The 25687-nt window shown below is 44.3% G+C and overlaps 1 protein-coding gene across 2 annotated transcripts in view; it reads right to left on the reverse strand.

The window, feature by feature from the left end:
• Positions 1-25687, reverse strand: part of LOC135520035 (zinc finger protein 236-like) — an 88773-nt gene that overhangs the window by 2447 nt on the left and 60639 nt on the right. For both annotated transcript variants that reach the window (XM_064945348.1, XM_064945347.1), the window contains 11 exons: positions 24150-24253; positions 22487-22888; positions 20250-20395; positions 19800-20022; positions 17672-17860; positions 16146-16289; positions 13311-13477; positions 9199-9327; positions 8888-9082; positions 6836-6965; positions 5360-5533 (listed from right to left, as the gene is read on the reverse strand). In XM_064945348.1, the coding sequence (XP_064801420.1) occupies positions 5360-5533; positions 6836-6965; positions 8888-9082; positions 9199-9327; positions 13311-13477; positions 16146-16289; positions 17672-17860; positions 19800-20022; positions 20250-20395; positions 22487-22888; positions 24150-24253 (2003 nt within the window). The remainder of the gene's footprint in view (positions 1-5359; positions 5534-6835; positions 6966-8887; positions 9083-9198; positions 9328-13310; positions 13478-16145; positions 16290-17671; positions 17861-19799; positions 20023-20249; positions 20396-22486; positions 22889-24149; positions 24254-25687) is intronic.

Here is a 25687-nt window from a genome sequence, read left to right on the forward strand (position 1 = left end):
ATAGAATACAGTAAAAACAGTTGAAGTTGGAAGTTTACATACACTTAGGTTGGAGTCATTAACTCTTAGAACTACCCATTCCGGATCCGGGAGAATTGTCATCAACTACACAAATTAGCATAGCGCAACGGTCAAAAAATATTACTAGAAAATATTCATATTCATGAAATCACAGGTGAAATATAGTGAAACACAGCTTAGTCTTTTGTTAATCACCCTGTCATCTCAGATTTTGAAATTATGCTTTACAGCCAAAGCAAGACAAGCGTTTGTGTAAGTTTATCGATAGCCTAGCATAGCATTATGTCCGGCTAGCAGTAGGAAGCTTGGTCACGAAAAGCAATTAAATTAACCATTTACCTTTGATGATCTTCGGGTGTTTTCACTGACGAGACTCCCAGTTAGACAGCAAATGTTCCTTTTGTTCCATAAAGATTAATTTTTATACCTAAAATACCTCTGTTTGTTTGTCACAGTATGTTCAGAAATCCACCGGAAATAGCGGTCACGACAACGCCTAAAAAATTACAAATTATATCCATAATATCGACAGAAACATGGCAAACATTTTTTTATAATCAATCCTCAAGGTGTTTTTCAAATATCTATTCGATAATCTATCAACCGGGACAATTGGCTTTTCAGTAGGAGCGAGAGGAAAAATGACTACCTCTGTCTTTTACTCAAGAATCACTCTGAGAGCCATCAGCTAGACGTGATGTAGTCGTTTACGCTCATTCTTCCACATAAAGGTGTGAAACTATGTCAAAATGCTGTAGACACCTTAGGAAATACGTAGAAAAGGAATCTGGTTGATATCCCTTTCAGTGGCCAATAGGGGTGCACAGGAACACAACGGTTTTCAAAACATGAGTCACTTCCTGATTGGATTTTTCTTAGGCTTTTGCCTGCAATACCAGTTCTGTTATACTCACAGACAATATTTGACAGTTTTGGATCCTGTTCTGCTTTCTATCCTGAGCTGTCAATTATATGCATATTCTAGCATCTGGTCCTGAGAAATAGGCGGTTTACTATGGGAACGTTATTTTAAAAATAGTGCCCCCTAGTTTCAAGAGTTTAAAACTCCCCTTTCAACCACTCCACAAATGTCTTGTTAACAAACTATAGTTTTGGCAAGTCAGTTAGGACATCTACTTTGTGCATGACACAAGTACAACAATTGTTTACAGACAGATTATTTGACTGTATCACAATTTCTGTGGGGTAGAAGTTTACATACACTAAATTGACTGTGCCTTTAAACAGCTTGGAAAATTCCAGAAAATGATGTCATGGCTTTAGAAGCTTCTGATCAAAAGAAATCAAAAGAAAATCGAAATAAATCAGCCAAGACCTCAGAAACCAATTGTAGTCCTCCACAAGTCTGGTTCATCCTTAGGAACATTTTCCAAACGCCTGAAGGTACCACGTTCACCTGTACAAACAATAGTAAGCAAGTATAAACACCATGGGACCATGCAGCCGGCATACCGCTCAGGAAGGAGATGTTTTCTGTCTCCAAGAGATGAACGTACTTTGGTGCGAAAAGTGCATATCAATCCCAGAACAGCAAAGGACCATGTGAAGATGTTGGAGGAAACAGGAACAAAAGTATATATGTCCACAGTAAAACGAGTCCTATATCGACATAACCTGAAAGGCCGCTCAGCAAGGAAGAAGCCACTGCTCAAAAACCGCTATAAAAAGCCAGTCTACGGTTTACAACTGCACATGGGCACAAAGATTGTACTTTTTGAAGAAATGTCCTCTGTTTTGATGAAACAAAAATAGAACTGTTTGGCCATAATGACCATCGTTATGTTTGGAGGAAAGGGGGGGATGCTTGCAAGTCGAAGAACACCATCTCAACCGTGAAGCACGGAGGTGGCAGCATCATGTTGTGGGGGTGCTTTGCTGCAGGAGGGACTGGTGCACTTCACAAAATAGATGGCACCATGAGGATGGAAAATTATGTGGATATATTGAAGCAACATCTCAAGACATCAGTCAGGAAGGTAAAGCATGGTTGCAAATCGGTCTTCCAAATGGACAATGACCCAAAGCATACTTCCAAGTTGTGGCAAAAAGGCTTAAGGACAACAAAGTCAAGGTATTGGAGTAGCCATCACAAAGCCCTGACCTCAATCCCATAGAACATTTGTGGGCAAAACTGAAAAAGCGTGTGCAAGCAAGGAGGCCTAAAAACCTGACTCAGTTACACCAGCTCAGTCAGGAGGAATGGGCCAAAATTCACCCAACCTATTGTGGGAAGTTTGTGGAAGGCTACCTGAAACGTTTGACCTAAGTTAAACAACTTAAAGTCAATGCTACCAAATACTAATTGAGTGTATGTAAACTTCTGACCCACTGGGAATGTGATGAAAGAAATAAAAGCTGAAATAAATCAATCTACTATTATCCTGACATTCTTAAAAGTGGTGATCCTAACTGACCAAAGACAGGGTATTTTTTTACTTGGATTAAGTGTCAGGAATTGTGAAAAACAGAGTTTAAATGTATTTGGCTAAAGTGTATGTAAACCTCCGACTTCAATTCTACATATGAGATATGTAAAACAGTATGTAAACATTATTAAAGTGGCCAGCAATACCATGTCTATAGGGCAGCAACCTCTAAGGTGCAGGGTTGAGTAACCGGGTGGTAGCCTGCTAGTGACGGCTATTTAACAGTCTGACGGCCTTGATAGAACCTGGTTTTCAGTCTCTCGGACCCGGCTTTTATGCACCTGAACGGATGATAGTGGGGTCAACAGGTCGTGGCTCAGGTTGTTGATGATCTTTTAGGCCTTCCTGTGACGGGTGCTGTAGGTGTCCTGGAGGGCAGGCAGTATGCACCCGGTGATGCATTGATCAGACCGTACCACCCTCTGGAGAACCCTGCAGTTGCGGGCGGTGCAGTTGCCGTACCAGGCGGTGATACAGCCCGACAAGATGCTCTCAATTGTGCATCTGTAAAGGTTTGTGAGGGTCTTAAGGGTCAAGCCAAATTTCTTCAGCCTCATGAGGTTGTAGAGGGAGGCGCTGTTGCGCCTAGGGCTGTGGCGGTTATGAAATGTCATCAGCCGGTGATTGTCAAACACTAACTGTCGGTCTAAAGGTTATCGACTGTTAATTAACAATTAGCATTCCCTGGCTTCCACACATAGCCAACAAGCCATTTTAAAAAGTCTAATAAATCCATTTTAAAAAGTCTAATAAATCCATGTAATATAGCCTACACCTTCACAATAAATCAATTTATTTTATTTTAGACAGGTCTAAAGAAGCATGATATGTAGTCTATTTCGGAAGAATAGAATAGCATACTCAGAGTTTAGTGTATGTTAGGTTCTGATGTGGCTATGCCATATGGCTGTGGGCTTCACTAGTCATTCTGCAGACAAGATTTGTTTATAATTCTGTGGCGTTATTTTATAATATGAAGAATAAAGCTGAATAAAATATACAGGCCCAGTTGAGAGTTTGGACACATCTAAACACTGAAAGGTTTATTTATTTTTTGTATTTTCTAAATTATATAATAAACACATATGAAATCATGTAGTAACCAAAACAAGTGTTAAAACAAAAATATAAATACAAAGTAAATAGCCACCCTTTGCCTTGATGACAGCTTTGCACTCTTTGCATTCTCTCAAGGAGCTTCACCTGGAACACATTTCCAACAGTCTTGAAGGAGTTCCCACATATATCGAGCTCTTGTTGGCTACTTTTCCTTCACTCTGCAGTCCAACTCATCCCAAACCATCTCAATTGGGTTGAGGTCGGGTGGTTGCGGAGGCCAGGTCATCTGATGCAGCACTCAATCACCTTCCTTCTTGGTCAAATAGCCCTTATACAGCCTGGAGGTGTGTTGGGTCATTGTTCAATGATAGTCCCACTAAGTGCAAACCAGATGGGATGGCATATCGCTGCAGAATGCTGTGGTATCCATGCTGGCTAAGTGTGCCTTGAATTCTAAATAAATCACAGACAGTGTCACCAGCAAAGCACCCCCCCACCACCTCCTCAATGCTTCACAGTGGGAACCACACATGCAGAGAACATCTGTTCACCTACTCATCGACTCACAAAGACACGGCGGTTGGAACCAAAGATCGCAAATTTGGACTCATCTGACCAAAGGACAGATTTCCACTGGTCTAATGTCCATTGCTTATGTTTCTTGGCTTCAAAAGGTTCTACAGCTGCACCATCGAGAGCATCCTGACCGGTTGCATCACCGCCTGGTATGGCAACTGCTCGGCCTCCGACCGTAAAGCGTTACAGAGGGTAGTGCGTACCGCCCAGTCCATCACTGGGGCCAAGCTTCCTGCCATCCAAATTGTGAAAGACTTCAGTTACCCAAGTCATAGACTGTTCTTTCTGCTACTGCATGGCAAGCAGTACTGGAGCGCCAAGTCTAGGTCCAAAAGGCTCCTTAACAGCTTCTACCCCCAAGCCATTACTGCTGAAAAATGTATCAAATGGCCACCTGGACTATTTACATTGACACTTCCTCCCACCCTTTGTTTTTACACTGCTGCTACTCGCTGTTTATCATCTATGCATAGTCACTTTACCCCTACCTACATGTACAAATGACTTTGATTAACATATACCCCTGCAGATTGACTCGATACCGGTACCCCCAGCATATAGCCTCGTTTTTACTGTAAGTAAGCATTTCCCGGTAAGGACTGCACCTGCTGTATTCGGCAGATGTGACAAATAACATTTGATTTGATCCTTGCTTCCGGTCCTGAGCTACAGGCAGTTAGTTAGATTAGGGGATGTCATTTTAGGCTTCTGAACAACATCCCCTATACACTTCCTGATGAACTCAGTCACCGTGTTCGCGTGCACATCAATGTTATTCTCAGAGGCTACGCGGAACATATCCCAGTCGGCGAGAATTTAGAGAAAAGGGTGTCATCTAGGCTGAGGCGTCCATCAATAATGGACGGGACACTCAGGATGTTTAACATTTTTATTTTACCTAGGCAACTAGGCAAGTCAGTTAAGAACAGAGGGTTAACTGACTGTTCAGGGGCAGAACGTCAGATTTGTACCATGTCAGCTCAGGGATTTGAACTTGCAACCTTTCAGTTACTAGTCCAATGCTCTAACCACTAGGCTACCCTGCCGCCCCACTCAATGGCTGCTATCGGAGACCGACAAGCAAGGTTTTGTCTGGCTGTGAATTTCGCTCAAGGTCACCCTTCATCTCAGCTCAACCACACACATGCACAAACACTTGAGAGGTGCTCGGGCTTTAGAGTTTTTTTGCCGCGTCTCGAGTGTGATATTCTTGCGGGGGGGGGCGTGTTTTGTATCTCTGCGTGTCCGTGGCTCACCGTAGCCGTGCGACCTCTTCATGTGCAGCTTCATGTTGCTCTTCTGTGTGAAGCTGATGCTGCAGATCTCACACTTGTAGGGCTTCTCCCCTGTGTGTTTGACCGTGTGTACCTGCAGGGCACTCTTCTGGTTGAAGGCCTTGTCACACTGGGAACACTTAAAGGGACGCTCACCTGAAAAACAGAGAGACACCTTCTCAAGACTTTCAGTACAAAGGTTACACGCACATGGTGGTGAACTTCGCCGGATGAATACAAAACACACATTCTAATTCAATCTCGTGTGCAGTGAAGGCAATAAAAAAAAAGGTGTCTCGCACTAAAATAAGTTTGAAATATGGAACAGAAGTACTTCTAAAAAGTGAATGCACGTACAGTAATTGATGCGTCGCACTATATTACTGCAAGCGGTAGCAATTTACATCCATTTTAATAACATTTTTATAAAAAATGAAAAGGTCTTGTCAGCTTACATTATCGGCTGAAAGATGTGAACCGCCGGCAAAGTGTAAATCCGTAGCCTACTGTGCATAATCTTGGAACATAATGACCTGCCATAATCGCTACCATTACAGTCAAAAATACATGGACTTATTTAACTGAAATTGAGCAAAGGCCTGTTATGTCTGTAACTAAGTCCATGGACATTATTTAAGTACCTCTTCCTCAATCTAAACCATGAAAACGGCACTGTGAGAAAACAGCCACACAATTTGTTGAAGACAATGGATCTGCCTCTCTTCTGATGTGGAGACGGAGATTAAAACACATTTCTAGTACGACGGTTCCCCCCGTTTGCTTAAAGAAGCGCTAAGAGCGACGGTTGTTATTGTGATGCTTTTCGCTTGCCGACGTGACACTAGCAAGCTAGGCTCTGTCATTTCATATCGTGTGTACGAGCTCTCTTACAGTCTCTCCTGCTGGGGACGATAAGAGGTAAGACAGGACCCCGACCACCCCCCCCCGCCGGTTCAGCTGCCACAGTGGGCTCTTCAACACACAACATTACAGTTCTCACCCCGGCCTGCCACTGACACAGCTATTGAGTGGGTGGCCGTAAGTAGTAGGCAGTAGGTACCAACGAGTCAAAACGTTCAAGTCGCACTTCACCTTAATACTTACATCTCCAGAACAAAAAAAGGTCCCAATTCAAGAGAAGCAAATGCACATCTCTACTTTGTTGTGTCGGAGTTGTGTTAAATTCATCTTAGGAGAGTCCATGATTTGCTCTGAAGAAGATCATTTGGTCATTTTGCCATTGAGGCATATACATGAAAATATTTTCCCTAAGGTCTTTGAAAGTGTCCCAAATGCCTGATGAAAGGCCACTCTAGTCGAGGACTCGGATAGCATCTTCATTCCTATGGTATATTTTTTACTTTTGCGCCTTCAAGGCTGGGATGTACAATAGACCTAAACAGAATAGTAGTCAGGGATTTAATTGAGTGAACGTTGTGCGTGCGTGTGTAGGATTACCTGTGTGTGTGCGGTTGTGTCTCTCTAGTTGGCTGGGCTTGGCGAAGGCTTTGTCACAGGAGGAGCATTTGAAGAACTTGGGCCTTTGGGAGCCCAGTGAGGGTCCTCGCTGGTGGACACGCTCGTGCTCCTGTAGGAGAAAGAGGTCAAAGGTCCAGGGACACAGAACAAAAAAATCTTTCAGAAGAAAAGGTGAAACATAGCAAATATCTTTTTTTTTTTTTTTTTTTTTTTTTTAAATCTGCAATTTGCACGAGAACTGGCCCGCCAACTGCGCCAGCGTACACTTAAAACCGGGAAAAAAAACATCTGGGAACATTGGAGACCCAAAAGTCTAAAGATGGACCACCCCCCCCCCCCCCCCAAAAAAAAGAATCTAATGCAGAACCATCCAGAAACCCCAAAGTCTACTAACAAACCATCAATGAAGCTCAAAGTCCAATGACAACCCATCAAGAAACTCCAGTCGAATAACAAATCCTCAAGAGACTCCCAAGTCTAATGAAGACTGAAGAAAACTCCCGTCTAGTCATGAACAAAGAAACAAGAAGGCCAGTCTCGTCACAGGGTAGTGTGATGAATGAAAAGGAGAGTTGCTTTTAAAGATCAAGAAAAATCAGAAACTGAAAGTTTGTAAAATAACTTCCTCTGCATGTCCCCAGAGTCATAGAAAAGTCTGACCAAGCAAACCAACTACACAGACAAACGTGTGTGAGGGTTGTGTGTGCGCGTGTGTGAATGTGTGCGTGTGAACATGCGCACAAACTTTCGGGCCAAATGTTGTCCAGGGTGAAGTTTGGCCTGCGGGCCCCACTTTGAGCAGCCCTAGTATTGACCTTTAAATAAACGCTACTCAACTCCTAAACATCATTGATAAAAGTACTGGTATTTATCTCTTAACTATTGATGAAACTGTTGCCGTTTGTCTCTCTCCATCGCTAAATGACATCATAAAGTTAATGAACCCAGCAACAGTTTGTAAAGTGGAGAAATAAAATAAAACAAAACATGAATTAAACCTTCTCTAATCTCAGACACCCAGAACTAAAATCTGTTTGCGTAATTGCATCAGATGCTTGATAAGCTTAATGTGCTAACAAAGTATCCACTCCTCTAAACGGAAAATCAGCCAGTTTTCAGGGAAGTCTATGAGCCAAATGTCCCCTCCGGGGTTACATGGGGCTGCCGATTAGTACGGAACAGGCTTTGATACGGTTCCAGCCGCGCTCCCCCTTTCCAAAGGAGCGTTTAATTCCATAAATGAGATGAGGAAAGCTTTTGGGAGCAGGATGAGCAAGGAATGAGGGGGGCGTCACTGAGCCAGAGATCTTAACACACACAAACTTTCTCTGAATGAAACGCACATCTAATGTGCTCTCTCTCTCTTGCTCATACACATGGACACAGACACACCATCAGGGGATCACACGTGTCATATCAGGTAAAGACAGTCATACGCTCGCACACACACACAGTACACAGCCAAGGACAGAGGAGGACGTTGAGGAGTTGCAGAACAGCGTGGCTCCCAGGCTGGATGAGAGCAGCTTGCTTCTGCTTATAACCCTAGAAATTAGGTCAAGCTCCTACCTCTCCTCAATGCTGAGAGCTTCCCACTGTTTACGTGCTGGGGTGGAGATATTAAATGAGGAGCGTCTCTTCCTTGGGCAGCTGTATCCTCGTGAGTAGCATTGTCAGAGGAGAAAAAGTTTGCACTCGAGAAAATTACCATCAGCCTGAAATTGGACTTCAGCTGTTAACCTTTACCTCTCACTCCTCCCGGGGCTATTATTACCCTGTCAGGAGGCAGTAGGCATTTGGGACACAGAGAGAGGGAAGAGTGACAGTTGATTTATAGTTGTTACGAGACCCCGTCAGAAACTGAAGCAGCAGAAGAAAGGCGTTAGCTATTGTGCTAAAGTGTGTGTGTGTGTGTCTGCCCAGACCTACTGTGTGTTTTTTTGCCACACACTCTGCATACTTGACAGTGTTCCATGCTATAGTCCAGTCTCCAGTGTGTGTGTGGGTGACTGTGTGTCTGTCCGTGCTTACCTTTAAGTGAGTAGCTCTTTTGAAGGCCTTGCCACACACTCTGCAGACGTGGCACCGGTCCTTGCCGTGGGCCTGCCTGCAGTGGCGTCGCAGCGTGTTGGCGCTCTGACACACCTGATTGCAGTAGAAACACTGGTTCTGCTTCTGGTTCTCCCGCTGGTCCTCCTTCTCCACCACCTGGCCCTCCTCTGACAGCTGGTTTCAACACAACACACACGTTACACGCACGTTATCCTACCCACCACCTGGTCCTTCTTAGATATCTGTTAACAACACAACACACGTACAGGTACACGCATACACTGACTGACCCTGTAAATATTGTCGGGCTGTTCCTCAGTGGCCTGGGGGTGGTGACTGACCAGTATGACTTGCTGGGTGGAGCCGGCCTGTTGTCCTGAGAGATCCTGGTCACTGAGCATAGTTTGGTACTGCTGACTCTATGGACAGAAGATACTTACTGTTACTGTGTGTGTGTGTGTGTGTGTGTGTGTGTGTGTGTGTGTGTGTGTGTGTGTGTGTGTGTGTGTGTGTGTGTGTGTGTGTACACCTTTTACTATACTTGTGAGTACCAGGAGTCCTCACAAGAATAGTAAACAAACTCAAATTCTGAGAAGTGGTCTTCAATTTAAAAAGTATATTTTAGGCTTAGATTTAGGGTAATAATTAAGGTTAGTGGTTAGGTTTAGATTTAGGGTTAGAATTAAGGTTATTGGTTAGGTTTAGATTTAGGGTTAGCATTAAGATTCCAAGATGGCGTAGCAGTCAGACATCTTTGTCTTTGTCCTGTCCCTTGTATATATCGTTTTATATATTTTTCTTCGCAGATCTTTTAAAAATATTTTCCTAAACCTCAACTTCTAAATACTCTCCTCACCCAATGTGGCGTGGATCTGCTATTTTCTAAAGTATTTCTATTTACTTCAGATCTGGAATCCCTCAACTGAAGCTAGCCAGCTAACTAGCTACCAGCGATCAGCCAACAAACCACTGCTAGCGGTCATCAGCTAACCTTTAGCTCGGAAAGCTCTCGCCAGTTGGTACAACGTGACTCAAACCAGAGCATAACGGACATATTTTTCTCTCCATATCCCCGGATTCCTACCGCAAACTCTGAACCTTTTCATCTGGATCCTCGCAACTAGCTAACAGCAATCCCGGTTGACTACTCCTGGCTAGCATTTCCATCCCGGAGCAAGCACAAATTGGCCTGAAGCTAGCCCGGCTAGGGCTCCTGGGCTACCACTGAAGCCCACTCCTGGGCTACAATATCCGGACCCCTTTTACTGCCGGTACGGTGCACAGAACCCCGCAGATCCTCTACGACTGGAAGCCCGAGGATTCCAACAGGTCCCTCAGGCGCGACGTCCGCTGAAGGCACATCCTGCTAACCACAGCCTGCTAGCTATCTAGAGGTACTTGGAACCCTACTAAGCCATGACTGGTCTATCGACGTTACCGCACGAGGAGGCAAAAACAGACTTACCTCCATCGCGACGTCCCCCAAAGGCGTTTCTGCTAACTGCTAGCTTGCTATTCCCGGTCTGCTAACTGCTAGCTAGCTAGCTAGCCAAAGTCTGCTAACTGCTTGCTTGCTAGCCAAAGTCTGCTAACTGCTTGCTTGCTAACCCCGGTCTGCTAACTGCTAGCTTGTTTGGCACGGCATGCTAAATGTCTGAATCGCCGTGTCCCCAGCCAGCCCAACCACTCACTGGACCCATATGATCACTTGGCTACGCATGCCTCTCTCTCTAATATCAATATGCCTCGTCCATTACTGTCCTGGTTAGTGATTACTGTCTTATTTCACTGTAGTGCCTCTAGCCCTGCTCAAATTGTCTTAACCAACTATGTTGTTCCACCTTCTACATATGCGATGACATCGCCTGGTTTAAACGTCTCTAGAGACGATATCTCTCTCATCATTACTCAATGCCTAGGTTTACCTCCAATGTACTCACATCCTACCTTACCTTTGTCTGTACACTATGCCTTGAATCTATGCTATCGTGCCCAGAAACCTGCTCCTTTTACTCTCTGTTCCGAACGTACTAGACGGCCAGTTCGTATTGCCTTTAGTCGTACACTTATCCTACTTCTTTTCTGTTCCTCTGGTGATGTAGAGGTTAATCCAGGTCCTGCAGTGCCTAGCTCCACTCCCACTCCCCAGGTGCTCTCGTTTGTTGACTTCTGTAACCGTAAAAGCCTAGGTTTCATACATGTTAACATTAGAATCCTCCTCCCTAAGTTTGTTTTACTCACTGCTTTAGCACACTCTGCCAAATCCTGGCTTAGGAAAACCACCAAAAACCCTGAAATCACCATCCCTAACTATAACATTTTCCGCCAAGATAGAACTGCCAAAGGGGGCGGTGTTGCAATCTACTGCAGAGATAGCCTGCAGAGTTCTGTCTTACTATCCAGGTCTGTACCCAAACAATTCGAGCTTCTACTTCTAAAAATGAACCTTTCCAGAAACAAGTCTCTCACCATTGCCGCTTGCTATAGACCACCCTCTGCCCCCAGCTGTGCCCTCGACACCCTATGTGAATTGATTGGCCCCCATATCTTCTGAGCTCGTGCTACTAGGTGACCTAAACTGGGATATGCTTCACACCCCAGCCATCCTACAAGCTAAGATTGATGCCCTCAATTTTACACAAATTATCAATGAACCTACCAGGTACAACCCAAATCCGTAAACGGGCACCCTCATAGATATCATCCTAACTAACTCGCCCTCCAAATACAACTCTGCTGTTTTCAATCAAGATCTCAGCGATCACTGCCTCATTGCCTGCATCCGTAATATATCTGAGATCAAACGACCACCCCTCATCATTGTCAAACGCTCCCTAAAACACTCCTGCGAGCAGGCCTTTCTAATCTACCTGGCCGGGGTATCCTGGAATGACATTGACTTTATCCCGTCAGTAGAAGATGCCTGGTTATTCTTTAAAAGTGCCTTCCTCACCATCTTAAATAAATAAGCATGCTCCGTTCAAAAAAATGTAGAACTAGGAATAGATATAGTCTTTGGTTCACTGCAGACCTGTCTGCCCTTGACCAGCACAAAAACATCCTGTGGCGTTCTGCATTAGCATTGAATAGCCCCCGTGATATGCAACTTTTCATATACACAAGCAGTTAGGAAAGCCAAGGCTAGCTTTTTCAAACAGAAATGTGCATCCTGTAGTACAAACTCAAAAAAGTTCTGGGGCACTAAAGTCCATGGAGAATAAGATCACCTCCTCCCAGCTGCCCACTGCACTGAGGCTAGGAAACACTGTTACCACCGATAAATCCACTATAATTGAGAATTTCAATAAGCATTTCTCTATGGCTGGCCATTCTTTCCACCTGGCTACCCCTACCCCGGTCAACTGCCCGGCACCCTCCACAGCAACACGCCAAAGCCTCCACCATTTCTCCTTCACCCAAATCCAGATAGCTGATGTTCTGAAAGAGCTGCAAAATCTAGACCCTTACAAATCACCCGGGCTAGACAATCTGGACCCTCTCTTTACAAAAATGATCTGCCGAAATTGTTGCAACTCCTATCACTAGCTTGTTCAACCTCTCTTTCGTATTCTCTGAGATTGCCAAAGACTGGAAAGCTGCCGCGGTCATCCCCCTCTTAGAAGGGGGTGACACTCCGAGACCCAAACTGCTACAAACCCATATCTATCCTTCCCTATCTTTCTAAGGTCTTCGAAAGCCAAGTTAACAAACAGATTACCGACCATTTCGAATCCCACCGTACCTTCTCCACTATACAATCTGGTTTCAGAGCTGGTCATGGGTGCACCTCAGTCACGCTCAAGGTCCTAAACGATATCATAAGCACCATCGATAAGAGACATTACTGGGCAGCCGTATTCAATCTGGCCAAGGCTTTCGACTCTGTCAATCACCACATTCTTATTGGCAGACTCGACAACCTTGGTTTCTCAAATTATTGCCTCGCCTGGTTCACCAACTACTTCTCTGATAGAGTTCAGTGTGTCAAATCGGAGGGCCTGTTGTCCGGACCTCTGGCAGTCTCTATGGGGGTGCCACAGGGTTCAATTCTCGGGCTGACTCTCTTCTCTGTATCCATAAATGAAGTCACTCTTGCAGCTGGTGATTCTCTGATCCACCTCTACGCAGACGACACCATTCTGTATACTTCTGCCCCTCTTTGGACACTGTGTTAACTAACCTCCAGATGAGCTTCAATGCCATACAACTCTCCTTCCGTGGCCTCCAACTGCTCTTAAATGCAAGTAAAAAACTAAATGCATGCTATTCAACCGATCACTGCCCGCAGCTGCCCGCCCGTCCAACATCACTACTCTGGACGGCTCTGACTTAGAATACGTCGATACCTGTGTATGTGCTGTTGTGTACCTGCATGATTGTGTGTGTGTTTCAGAGTGTTTACCTGTGCGTTGAAGTTGAGCGTGAATTGAGGTTGAGCGTCCAGCATACCCTGTGTGTCCTCCAGTGTGAGAGTCACGCTGCCGTCGCTGGCCATGCTCGATGACGACATCACCAGACTCTGGGAGCCAGCCGTCTGTGATAGGGAGGTGCTGGGCGGCAGGCTTGTGACTGACAGGAGAGACAGAAAGTGGGTGAGAATTTAGCTCGACAGAAATACTTGCGAGATTTTAATAAGCCATGCTGGTGTCATGCCATTGAAAATGAACTGGCAATGCATTTTTCAAATGGGTAGAATGATGCACTGTGGCATATGGTAATCGGAAGGAGAGCAAGCCAGTGGAAATTGACGGAGTGGATTGGGCAGATGCCTGAAAACACAGAGAGCTAACATGAATGACATGCATGTCAATCTCTCACGGCTCAAAGTAGAGGCGAGATTGACTTCATCACTACTTATTTTCATAAGAAATGTTGACATGGTGAATGCACCAAGCTGTCTAAACTACTAGCACACAGTCCAGACACCCATACAGTGAGGGAAAAAGTATTGCTGATTCTGCTGATTTTGTACGTTTGCCCACTGACAAAGAAATTGTCAGTCTATAATTTAATGGTAGGTTTATTTGAACTGTGAGAGACAGAATAACAACAACAAAAATCCATAAATTGATTTGCATTCTAATGAGGGAAATAAGTATTTGACCACTCTGCAAAACATGACTTAGTACTTGGTGGCAAAACTCTTGTTGGCAATCACAGAGGTCAGACGTTTCTTGTAGTTGGCCACCAGGTTTTCACACATCTCAGGGGGGATTTTGTCCCACTCCTCTTTGCAGATCTTCTCCAAGTCATTAAGGTTTTGAGACTGACGTTTGGCAACTCGAAACTTCAGCTCTCTCCACAGATTTTCTATGGGATTAAGGTTTGGAGACTGGCTAGGCCACTCCAGGATCTTAATGTGCTTATTCTTGAGCCAACCCTTTGTTGCCTTGACCGTGTGTTTTGGGTCATTGTCCTGCTGGAATACCCATCCACGACCCATTTTCAATGCCCAGGCTGAGGGAAGGAGGTTCTCACCCAAGATTTGACGGCCCCGTCCATCGTCCCTTTGATGCGGTGAAGTTGTCCTGTCCCTTTAGCAGAAAAACACCCCCAAAGCATAATGTAACCTCCATGTTTGACGGTGGGGATGGTGTTCTGGGGTCATAGGCAGCATTCCTCCTCCTCCAAACAGAGTGAGTTGAGTTGATGCCAAAGAGCTCCATTTTGGTCTCATCTGACCGCAACACTTTCAGGCAGTTGTCCTCTGAATCATTCAGATGTTCATTGGCAAACTTCAGACGGGCATGTATATGTGCTTTCTAGAGCAGGGGGACCTTGCGGGCGCTGCAGGATTTCAGTCCTTCACAGCGTAGTGTGTTACCAATTGTTTTCTTGGTAACTATGGTCCCAGCTGCCTTGAGATCATTGACAAGATCCTCCCGTGTAGTTCTGGGCTGATTCCTCACCGTTCTCATGATCATTGCAACTCCACAAGGTGAGATCTTGCATGGAGCCCCAGGCCGAGGGAGATTGACAGTTCTTTTGTGTTTCTTCCATTTCCGAATAATCGCACCAACTGTTGTCACCTTCTCACCAAGCTGCTTGGCGATGGTCTTGTAGCCCATTCCAGCCTTGTGTAGGTCTACAATCTTGTCCCTGACATCCTTGGAGAGCTCTTTGGTCTTGGCCATGGTGGAGAGTTTGGAATCGGATTGATTGATTGCTTCACTCCCTTTAAGAGTGTGCTCCTAATCTCAGCTCGTTACCTGTATAAAAGACACCTGGGAGCCAGAAATCTTTCTGATTGAGCGGGGGTCAAATACGCATTTCCCTCATTAAAATGCAAATCAATTTATAACATTTTTGACATGCATTTTTCTGGATTTTTGTTGTTGTTATTCTGTCTCTCACTGTTCAAATAAACCTACCATTAAAATTATAGACTGATCCTTTCTTTGTCAGTGGGCAAACATACAAAATCAGCAGGGGATCAAATAGTGTTTTCCCTCACTGTACATACCCCACAAGACATGCTACCAGAGGTCTCTTCACAATCCTCAAATCCAGAACAGAATATGTGAGGCACACAGTCCTACATAGAGCCATGGCTACATGGAACTCTATCCCACATCAGGTAACTGATGACAGCAGCAGAATCAGATTTCTTTTAAACAGACAAACAAAATACACCTTATGGAACAGCGGGGACTGTGAAGAGATACAAACACACAGGAATAGACACGCGCACACACACTCTACACACACGTACATTGTATTATACGTTTTGATTCGGAGATATGTATGGGGATTAATAATGTTATATGATGTACTGTTTTGTCTTTTGTTTTATGTGTGATGCAAGTGCCTTAATGTGTTTGGACGCCTGGAAGAATACACAATTCTCCATTCATCCAACCGAAAGCTTTACTATCGTCTCATTCTTTCATAACGTCTCGATTAGATGACTCACTGTTGTTAAATAAGAATACATTTGTAAAATGACCAAACTCCTCTCAATGCCTATTCATTGTTTGTCACAGAATATTGTCCACTTGAGTTGAGAGGAGAGTGATGACGATGGCTCAGAGAAGTTGATTTAACTGCACAAGTGATGAGCGTTGAGAGGTACTGCAATCAGCCTGCTAATTGACCCAGCTCTTCATCGCTCCCGCTGAACGAATCACTCAACACACTTTACATCACAGGCCCTTCACTGTGTGCTCCCAGTGGGCTGCACAATGGGTGAGTAGACGCAAACATCCATACACACAGCCGTGCTGCTGTCAATCCTTACCAGTCAGGCCCGCGTTGCTCTGAGGTAGGAGGTGGTCATTGCACATGGTGAGGGTGGCACCTGTGGTTTGGTGGGATGCCAGCCTGATCCCGTTAATCATCTCTCCACCACCAGGGGCGCCGTGCTGCTGGAGGAGGTCTTGACCTTCAGAAAGAGAGAAAATACATTTAATCTCCAGCCCACAGTGACGTGATTCAATTATCTTCCTCCTGGCCCTTCTTGCTCTTTTTCTATGTCTGCAGTCTTCATCTCTCCGTTTAGTTTTTTTTGTTTACATTCATGCAAAGTTTGGTAACAGAACGACGGCACAAGAAGCACAAACCAGCAATCTGCTATCAAACTTCGCATCTGCACTGTTCGTCAAGTAAATGTGTTTTTGTAATATTTTCCGTGGAAATTGTTAAGAGTTGTCCTTGTGCATAGAGTTGTATGTTTAACTTTGAAAGCATTGTTCTTTTGTTTGGCATAAAAAAAGAGAAGTAAAGTCTCAGCATCACTCAGCTTCCGTGAAATTGCCCCTCCGTGATGATGCACTTTAAATGAAATTTTACAACTGAAATTGAATTCCGGGCAGAGTGGATGGATTACGTTTTGGGCATTGAAGGCTCCGTGTGTGTGTGTGTGTGTGTGTGTGTGTGTGTGTGAGAGAGAGTGAGAGTGTGTGTGTGTCTAGTATGTCAATTGACATTTTTGTGGCATGCGAGTGCCGCAACGACATATTTATAAAAATAGGCGAAGAGAATTCTTTGTGAACTATTCATACATATTTTGAGTATCTCACGATTAAGTATCCTTGAAGCGCTGTTGACGGATCTGGACAGTACACCAATTATAGTCTCATGAAAATATGTGTTACTCTCAAGGGCAACCTTTTAATGAACTTGGTTTGTTGAATTAAGGTGAAGAGAAAAATAGATTGATTGTGCTCCTGTGAGCCAGCTTGTTTAGCTGCTACGTGTGTGTGGGCATGGGCGAGTGAGTGCCTGTGGTGAGCGTTTGTCTGTAGCTGTGTGTGTGTTTTCCCAAAGTGTGCACTTGTGTCAGATTTTAAGCTACAATACGTAACTTTTTGGACGACCCGACCAAAGTCACATAGAAATGTGTATTGTAGATCTGTCAATCTCATTGAAAGCAAGTCCTAAGAAGAGGTAGATGTGTTCCATGTGTGCCTTTTCTATGCTTCCCTTTCTTAAGGGTCATTTTTGAGTCTTTTACTTTTGGTTTTGCACACAAGCTTCAACAGCTGAAAATATTTTTCACAGCGGTTTAGATGATACTATGATTTGCTACACTATATATACTTGCTCGTTTTGTCACAAACTGAAATTAGGTGAACTATTCACATTTTAAAGCAACCAGGAAATGGCTTAGAAATGTCTGCATAGTGCATATTTTAAAGCATATTGGATTGATTGAAAGCATTAGTAGGAGAGTTTCTTCATTAATAAATCCATTACGGGGAGCGTGCAAGAGTACACTTTGGGAGAAGTATGGAGAACAGGGACAGATCATTTGTGTGTGTCTACCTGATATGGTGAGTGTGATCTCCTGGGGTTGGTTGCCTGCAGCAGTGTTGCCCCCAGCAGCAGCGTTGGCCTGGGCCTGAGCTAGAGCCTGGGTGAGGCTGGAGTTGTTGATGGTCAGAGTGATCTCCTGAGCCCCACTGGACACCAGGCCTGGACCACTCATCACATGACTCAGGTCCTGATGAGAGCCTAAAGGGGGAGAGAGATAAAACAGGGAGTTACAGAAGTCATCATGAACTAATTGACTCTCCTCACTTCTTTCCTTCCTCTCTTTTTGTCTCTCCCTATCCTCTCCCCTTTCCATATCCCTCCCCCACTATCTATTCTCTCCTCTCCTCTATACCTGCCAACCCCCCCATCCCTTAAGCTGACACCATATGCCGTCAAAGTAGGTCCAGCTGGTGTGAAAGCATGGCTGTGGAACAAAGTCATTGTGACAGTTTCCTCTTGGTGGGGCCACACATCACAGACACTCACATAAACAACAGAAAGCTGTGGGGCCCAAAAGAGAGGAAAGGATAGAAGTAGAAGAGAAGAGACACGGTCAGCTGCATAAATTAGTTTTAAAAAATACTTCAGTGAAACATCTACCCATTTTGAGTTTGGCTGATAGGAAGCAAAAGGATTCGGTGTGTTCGAGGAAAATCCAGAATTTCATGAAATATTCTGAGTGAGAATGTTATTATTCACAATACTCAAGAATTCTGTTTTTGAGTTGATGCATATAAAACATCAAATCCCGTTTACAATAACTCGAAAAAGCTTGTATCCCGGTTATGAGAAACCCGGATAAGCCTGGGATATGCTGATAGAAGACGGGGTAATGTGGCATGTAAAAATCGTATCCGGTTTACTGTTGTTTTTGCGGTCTGCGCAGGCTGAGTTTTGCTTATCATGGGTGTTGTACGATGTTGTCATCTGATTGTCAAACAAAAATCCCTTCAAAAAGTGGGCAACCTGTGCAGTTAAATCAACATTAACAATTCCATAATAATTTTGCCTACTATAATTAATTTACTGTAATAAAAAAATAAAAAAATCTGACATTTGGTAGGCCATATTATAATTTACAACATTTGGTAGGCCATATTATAATTTACAACATTTGGTAGGCCATATTATAATTTACAACATTTGGTAGGCCATTTGTCAACTAAAGTTTGATACACACAGCTTCACTTCTGTCATAACTTGTTGCTGTAGAAGACTAAATAAAATAGGGCTTATCAGAATGTCTTACATCGATAGAATGAATGCATTAGTAATCAAGTAAACACCAGTAAAGTTGTCTGGTACGTTTAGGGACCGGGGAGAAAACGCAATAACTCCAAAAAAAAAAACTGTCAGTTTGAGCGGTTTTGAGGAAATTAAAAGCTGAGAAAATTACCAAACACTTTCTGGAAAGACTTCTGTTCGTCTTGGTTGCATATTTTATGTGGTTGAAATACTGTCTGCTTGCATAACAGTGTCAAAGACAACACATTACACGCGCAGTCACATTTTCTCAAGAGATGCAGAAAGAAAGAAATCATATTTCTCCACTCTTGTTCCCAGGACGAAATTAACATTTGTTGTAAAATTTCACTGCCAGAAATGCATCATTCTGCAGGAGTTAAAATTATATTACATGTGAAAGGTTATAGGCCAAAGTTAGCCTCCATATTTCAGTTACTATTCCATTTAACCCATATTCCTTTAATGAGGAATATTCTGTAAATTCATGAATACAGGGATACGAGCGGATAAGACCTTAAGCGGGATATGAACTACTATCAGGAATACTGTGTAAACGTGGTCAATGGTAGTATCGGAACGCATATGAGAGGTACCATGCACCCGTTTTGTCAAAGAAAATGTATGCAACTGTTGAAGGAACAGGTAAGTTGAGGAGAAAAAAATGTTTTTAATGGAAAAGGCATCACAGTGTTTGCTTTGTACAGAAAATGCTCCATCTTCAAAACGTGACTGCTGACATGCACAATGTTTTGGGATCGTAGCAACAGTTGACTAATAAACATAATACAAGTGAACCTTCCAAGTGAACTATCCCTTCAATTCTCCTGAGTGACCATGTTAGTATAGGAACAGAAATGCAAAGTTCCTGGGAGAAGACGTGACCACCATTCACCTGTGTTGTCGTGCTCGCCAAGGCTGCCCATGGTGACGTGGCCGGGGCCGATGGAGGAGGGCTGCAGGGATAGGCTGGTGAGCGGGTGCAGGACCACATTGGAGCCGGGCGCCGTGTGGTCTCCCGTGGCCATGAGGTGGGAACCAGGGTGGCTGGTCAGGCCTCCGTCTCCTGTCAGGGCATGAGAGAGGAGACCTCCTTGCTGGAGGATGGCTGGGTCAATCTGGAGGGGATGGGAGAATCCCAATGAGTCAACATAGGACAAAGGTGGGGGGAGGGGTAGAGAGAGAGATGTGAAAAGAGAGAGGGAAAGCGATAGGGGAGCAGAGGAGAGTAGGACAGATGATGAAAACGAGGGAACCAAGGGAGGAGAGGTGGAGCAAAGGAGAGAGAGTAAAGAGAGAGGGCGAGAAGTAGGTGACACTGGCGGGGACACACACCCCTCATTACCTGCAGTGTGATGTTGTTGATGTTGCTGGTGTCGATGCCAGAGATCTGGACGTTGGGACACACTAGGTTGGCAGAGGTAAGCTGGAGGTGGATGCCCTCCAGAGTAGCCAGACCCTCCGACAGAGACACTGTCAGGTCACCACCCGCTACAATACAATCACAAACCACACGATTAGATCAGAAGACATATATTGTCCCAAGCTTGGATAACTGGATTTTTATTTGAAGTCTCACATCAGTAAGGCAGAAAATGTCATCAAGTTTATACACAACACAAAACGGGCTGTTATAAAAAGAAGACTCCCATTCTGTGATATTTACAGCCATTTTCTATCACTTAAATGAATCACAAACACCCATCTATTCTGGAAAAATGTCACTTATAAATGCATTATGTGCCCAGTTCAAGTGTCTAGCCTCTAAACCCACCATAAAACAACATTTAAGGTGTGGGACTTTGAAAAATAACTTCAATAACTTAATTTAATTCAGATTCGTGTCCGATTTTTCTGTGTTTGCTCAATGTGCCTTCTGTCTGCTCGGACAGATAAGGAGAGTGGCTCGGAGTGAGTTATCATCCAATGGGGGGGATCTTCGAGGGAACTAGGGGGCTACAAGCAGAGCTGTGTGCCAGCAATGAGCACGGTGCGTGGAAGCCATTTCGAAGCGCTACTACGTAGATTTTCGAACAGCACTGAGGGAAATTCATTTCACGGATGCTTTTTTTGGATGGCTTCCTCCTCACCGCCAGTTTGAACAAACGACAGATTAGAGGTGAAGTGAGCCAGAGTTCAGTCAAAAGATTAACTCTTTAAGTGTTGATGCGTTTCAGACTCCACAAATGTTGTTTCAGATTCCTTATTCCATCCCAGTCTGTAGAACTAATTAACAGATACATCATACTGTAGTTGTAGCCTAGAATGTCTTAATGAATTGGATGGTACAAATACTTATTTTCCGAAAGTCTACATAAGATGGAAACGTGTCTTTGACATGAGGCTCACATGAGGCAAACTACAGGAAAAATGCTTTTCAATATTTGCAGAACATCGGTCTTGCTTTTGAACCAGGGTGAAAGACAATGCCTGGCTACCCAGACTCCTTGCTCCAGCCTAATGCCCACGGACGTTAGTTACTTCTCCACAATGATCGGAGTGCCTCCTCGACCCCTCACCGAATTCAAACACATTTGGTGCCGACTTATTGGTCCAGAAACCGATGGGTTGGGCCAGAGACAGAACACAAGTGGGTAAAGCGGCAGTTTGGACGTTTGTACTCTGAATGGTTAGAGACGACCCAATCGCTGATGACTTTGTTTCGTACAACACCCCTCGTGCCCCTCTTCACCTCAAACAATTTCAGTCTCAGACTAAAGTATGTAGTGAATGACAGAGCAGTGGAAGAATTTAGTGAGAGTTATCAGGCTATGAAAGACAAGCATGTCCTTCTTTACTACCAAGTATTCTGATTTTTAAAAATGAATATGAATACTTTTGATATTTTACTGGACTAAACTATTTGACCTCACTCTCAATTCGCTGAAATCCCCGAATATGACAACAGTTACAATTCTGAAATGAGACAGAGCAGGCAAAACAGTTGAAATGATGCTGTTACAACAGGTTGAAATGACGACAGTATGATGCAATTTTGATGTAATGTCCCACAAGGGATGCAATATCCAGCTCTCATCCTCCGTCTCCCAGTGTATCTATGCATCTACAGCCAAACACACCTAGTGCAGAATAGGCAGGTTGTGGTGTACAGTGATGAAGCACCCCTTAGAATGCATCTACTCAGGCCTAGTGATGACACTAGCCCAGTAGCTGTAAACACCATTCATCAGCTCTTCCTGGGTGGCTACTGAGAACAGACTGTACTTAAGACTCAGGATTCAAACCTCTCCGTCTCAAACTATGGTTTATATGTAGACTCGGCTAGGGTTGACTGTTCAGGTGAAATATGGTTGCTGTGCTGAGCAGCACTTGGGTGCATGCTTCATGTCAATAGTGGAAGGGGTGAGCTAGGCTTGCATAGGGTAATACGTTTTGGCAATCAGAATGAAACAATGATGTGCTTGTGGCAATGGACGGTTGTGGGAATGTGTGGGTGTGCCAGGGTTGGGGTGAATTCCACCTCAAGTCAGGAATTGAATTGCATGTGTACATTTTATGTGCGACTCAATATATTAATTTAATTGGAATTGAGCCCCAACCCTGATGTGAGTGAGTCCTTACCTGACATGGAGGTAGGCAGAATAGCCTGGCCCACCAGGCCTTGCTGCAGCAGGTTCTGATCAAACTGGCCTGCGAGGACCTGGTTGGCTGGGAGGTAGATGTTATGGTCTGTGGTGGTAGCCTGGAGCAGACCCACAGGGTGCAGGGTCTCTGGGTTATCCGGGATCTGCTGCTGCTTCTGGTTACTTCTGGACGATGCCGCTCGCTTGGCCTTCCGACCCTCTGAGCTGGGCCGGTAGTGACACTGGATGTGGGTCTTGCGGTGGCCTGAGGTGCGGAAGCGGAGCTCGCAGAAGGGGCATTTGAAGGGCTTGGAGCCCGTGTGGAGACGCATGTGGACTTTCAGACTCCCTTTGGTGGAAAAGGACGTGTTGCACATGTGACAGCTGAAAAGCTTCTGACCTGCAGGGGAGAGAACAGAATGATAGCATTGTTATCATGATAGCATAGTATGTAGCCCTACAGTGTACCACTGATTCTCATTATTTGACATAGTGGTAGGTTTTGCAATAATGCGGCTGAGGTCTGGGATCGGGTGATGGCCGCCAAGGTTTTATTGTGACCCTAGATTGACGTGACTCAATACAAAGAAAAAATGATTCTCAAACAACTTGAAACTGAGTGTTTGAATGTGATTGTTCCATTGGTGACTGTATCGCACCTCCGTTCTGACAAGACACCTTTTCCTCGATTTCGCCCCCCTAGAGTACCAATAAAACGAGTCACTTTTCTGATTACTGCCGTTCCAAAAGTTAATTCAGACGTCGCTAAAGAGGCCACTAACCCACAGCTCTTCAACAGTAACTTGGGAGTACTTAGCTAATGTCTGGACCTTCTCATTCAATTCAGGGAGAATGAGTGTGTCTGCTCCAGGGTCAAACCACAGTAATTACCAAAAGAGAACAAGGTGTGAGGAGATATCATCTCCTAATATCCCTCGACTGACAAAACGTTTCCGCTGCCATCTCGCGCCGGGCGATCAAACCTGCAGCTCCGTCCCATAAATCATCGGGCACAATTACTCCCCACGGCACCGTGTAACGGCATTCCTTCCTCCTCCTTCTGAGGAGGAGGATTAGCGAGAAGGACCAATGCGCAGCGTGGTAAGTGTCCATAACATTTTATTTTAAGATATAAAGTTAACACTATGAAAATACAAAACAATAAACGTGAACATGAACGAAACCGAATCAGTACCGTGTGGCAACAAACACCCACACGGAAAACAAACACCCACAAACCAAAAGTGAAACCCAGGCTACCTAAGTATGATTCTCAATCAGAGACAACTAACAACACCTGCCTCTGATTGAGAACTATACTCGGCCGAACACAAAAACCAACATAGAAAAACAAACAGACTGCCCACCCCAACTCACGCCCTGACCATACTAAAACAAAGAATAAAATAACTATGGTCAGAACGTGACACACCGTTAGATGATAAGACATGCAAATGAGGCCGATTTAAATATTGTTTATAATACATTAGGATTACGCATCCTAGAAGTGTATAAACTCTTGAACATATTGTGGCTAATGTAGTAACAATCCTAACGTCATTAAAACTAATTAACAGGGACAGATCAGCGGCATTTTAAACTCCTGTTCCCTCCTACTGATCAGATGGAGTGGAAGTACACACTGTGCACTACACACTGACCTGTGTGGGTCTTTATGTGGCAGTCCAGGGTGGACTTCACGGTGAAGTTCTTCCCACACTTGTCACACTTGTAAGGACGCTCTCCTGTGTGGATCCGTATATGTCTAGAGAGAGAAGGAGAGAGAGAGAGAGAGAGAGAGAGAGAGAGAGGAGGGAGAGAAAGAGAGAGCGAGAGGAGGGAGAGAAAGCGAGAGAGAGAGAGCGAGCAAGTTACTCATGAACCTTCCTGTTAGAATGGAGAGAGTGTCAAGGGGACACTTTAAGTTAAGAGTTGAAGGCTCACATTCTTTTCATAAAAAAAGAGTGCAACACACAATAAATGTATCACCTGTGGCCATTCTGATGTTTTCCTATTTTCATTTTGCATGCTTTGTGCTTACCAAGGCTCCCATGAAATTAAATAACAACACGTGGACGTCTTCGCTTTCTGAACTTGAAAATCGGCAAGGTTTTCAGGCACAAGGACACTGACTCAGCAAAATTGTTAGTTTACTCCCTTTCATAACTTTGGCCTTTGTCTGTAATGTGTACTAGGTAACTTTGTTAGGTCTCCCTGAGCGGAGGGGGGGGACGTTTATTTTTACATTATTACATTTTTGCTGACAAAGGAGAAAGTTTTCTATGAGAATGGGTAGCTTGTCAGGGTAACTTGTCTTTGCCAAAAACTGGTCAGCTTTATTGTTTTTGATAAAAGAGCACCATGAAATTAAGTGAATACATCTTTGTTGCAGCCATTCCTGGGGTGTTGCTGTCATTGCCCCTTGTTTTTGGCAGGCTTAGCCTCATAGTCCAATGAGGCTACTACTTTTGAAGAACTTCTGAAATTAAAAAGCTAAGCCTATCCCGTAAATACTTCAATATGGCCTTGTGTCACGGCTGGTCGCAAGGGGGTTGTTCGATGACGCAATAATGATCATTACTTAATATCTTAATACCCCAATCTAATATTACTCACCATTAATTGCAACCAAACTTTTATGGCTCAATAAAAACGGAGTTAATTTCATCCATACCTATTTCTATGAATTTGAAAGTGGTTACATTTCTCCAGCCCCATCACTCAGCTGTTTACCCAAACGTGGACCGCTGTGTTATTGCTACTGCAGATTGACGTTTTAAGACAAATGTTGCCTGTCACACACAGGTGGAACACTAGTGTCAAACAAGAGGAAAATGAAGAGGGGAAACAACTCATTTCTCCAGCGCCTGATGATAACAATCCTATATACATAGGAGATTAAAAAAAATCAAATCGGCTGTTTAACAGCTTGTTTGGCGGTGATCTCACAAATTAACACCCCAGTAAACATGTGTGTGTGTGTGTGTATTGGCAGGTGAGCACCCAACTAAACACTAACCCTGTCAAGCCAGCCTGTGAGTGCTGTGGGCTGTGTTAATAACTTCAGATAGGGTCTATTGTGGAGCCCCTCTCAGAGCAGAGGTCTGCAGTGGAAACTGTAGTAGTGACTGGCAGGAGGGCTCTTATTCTGGGAGAGAGGTTGGGTCAGGGCCGCAGTTTGGAGCCTGTTCAGGGCCTT

Source organism: Oncorhynchus masou, chromosome 29, assembly GCF_036934945.1.
Source record: "Oncorhynchus masou masou isolate Uvic2021 chromosome 29, UVic_Omas_1.1, whole genome shotgun sequence".
NCBI lineage: Eukaryota > Metazoa > Chordata > Actinopteri > Salmoniformes > Salmonidae > Oncorhynchus > Oncorhynchus masou.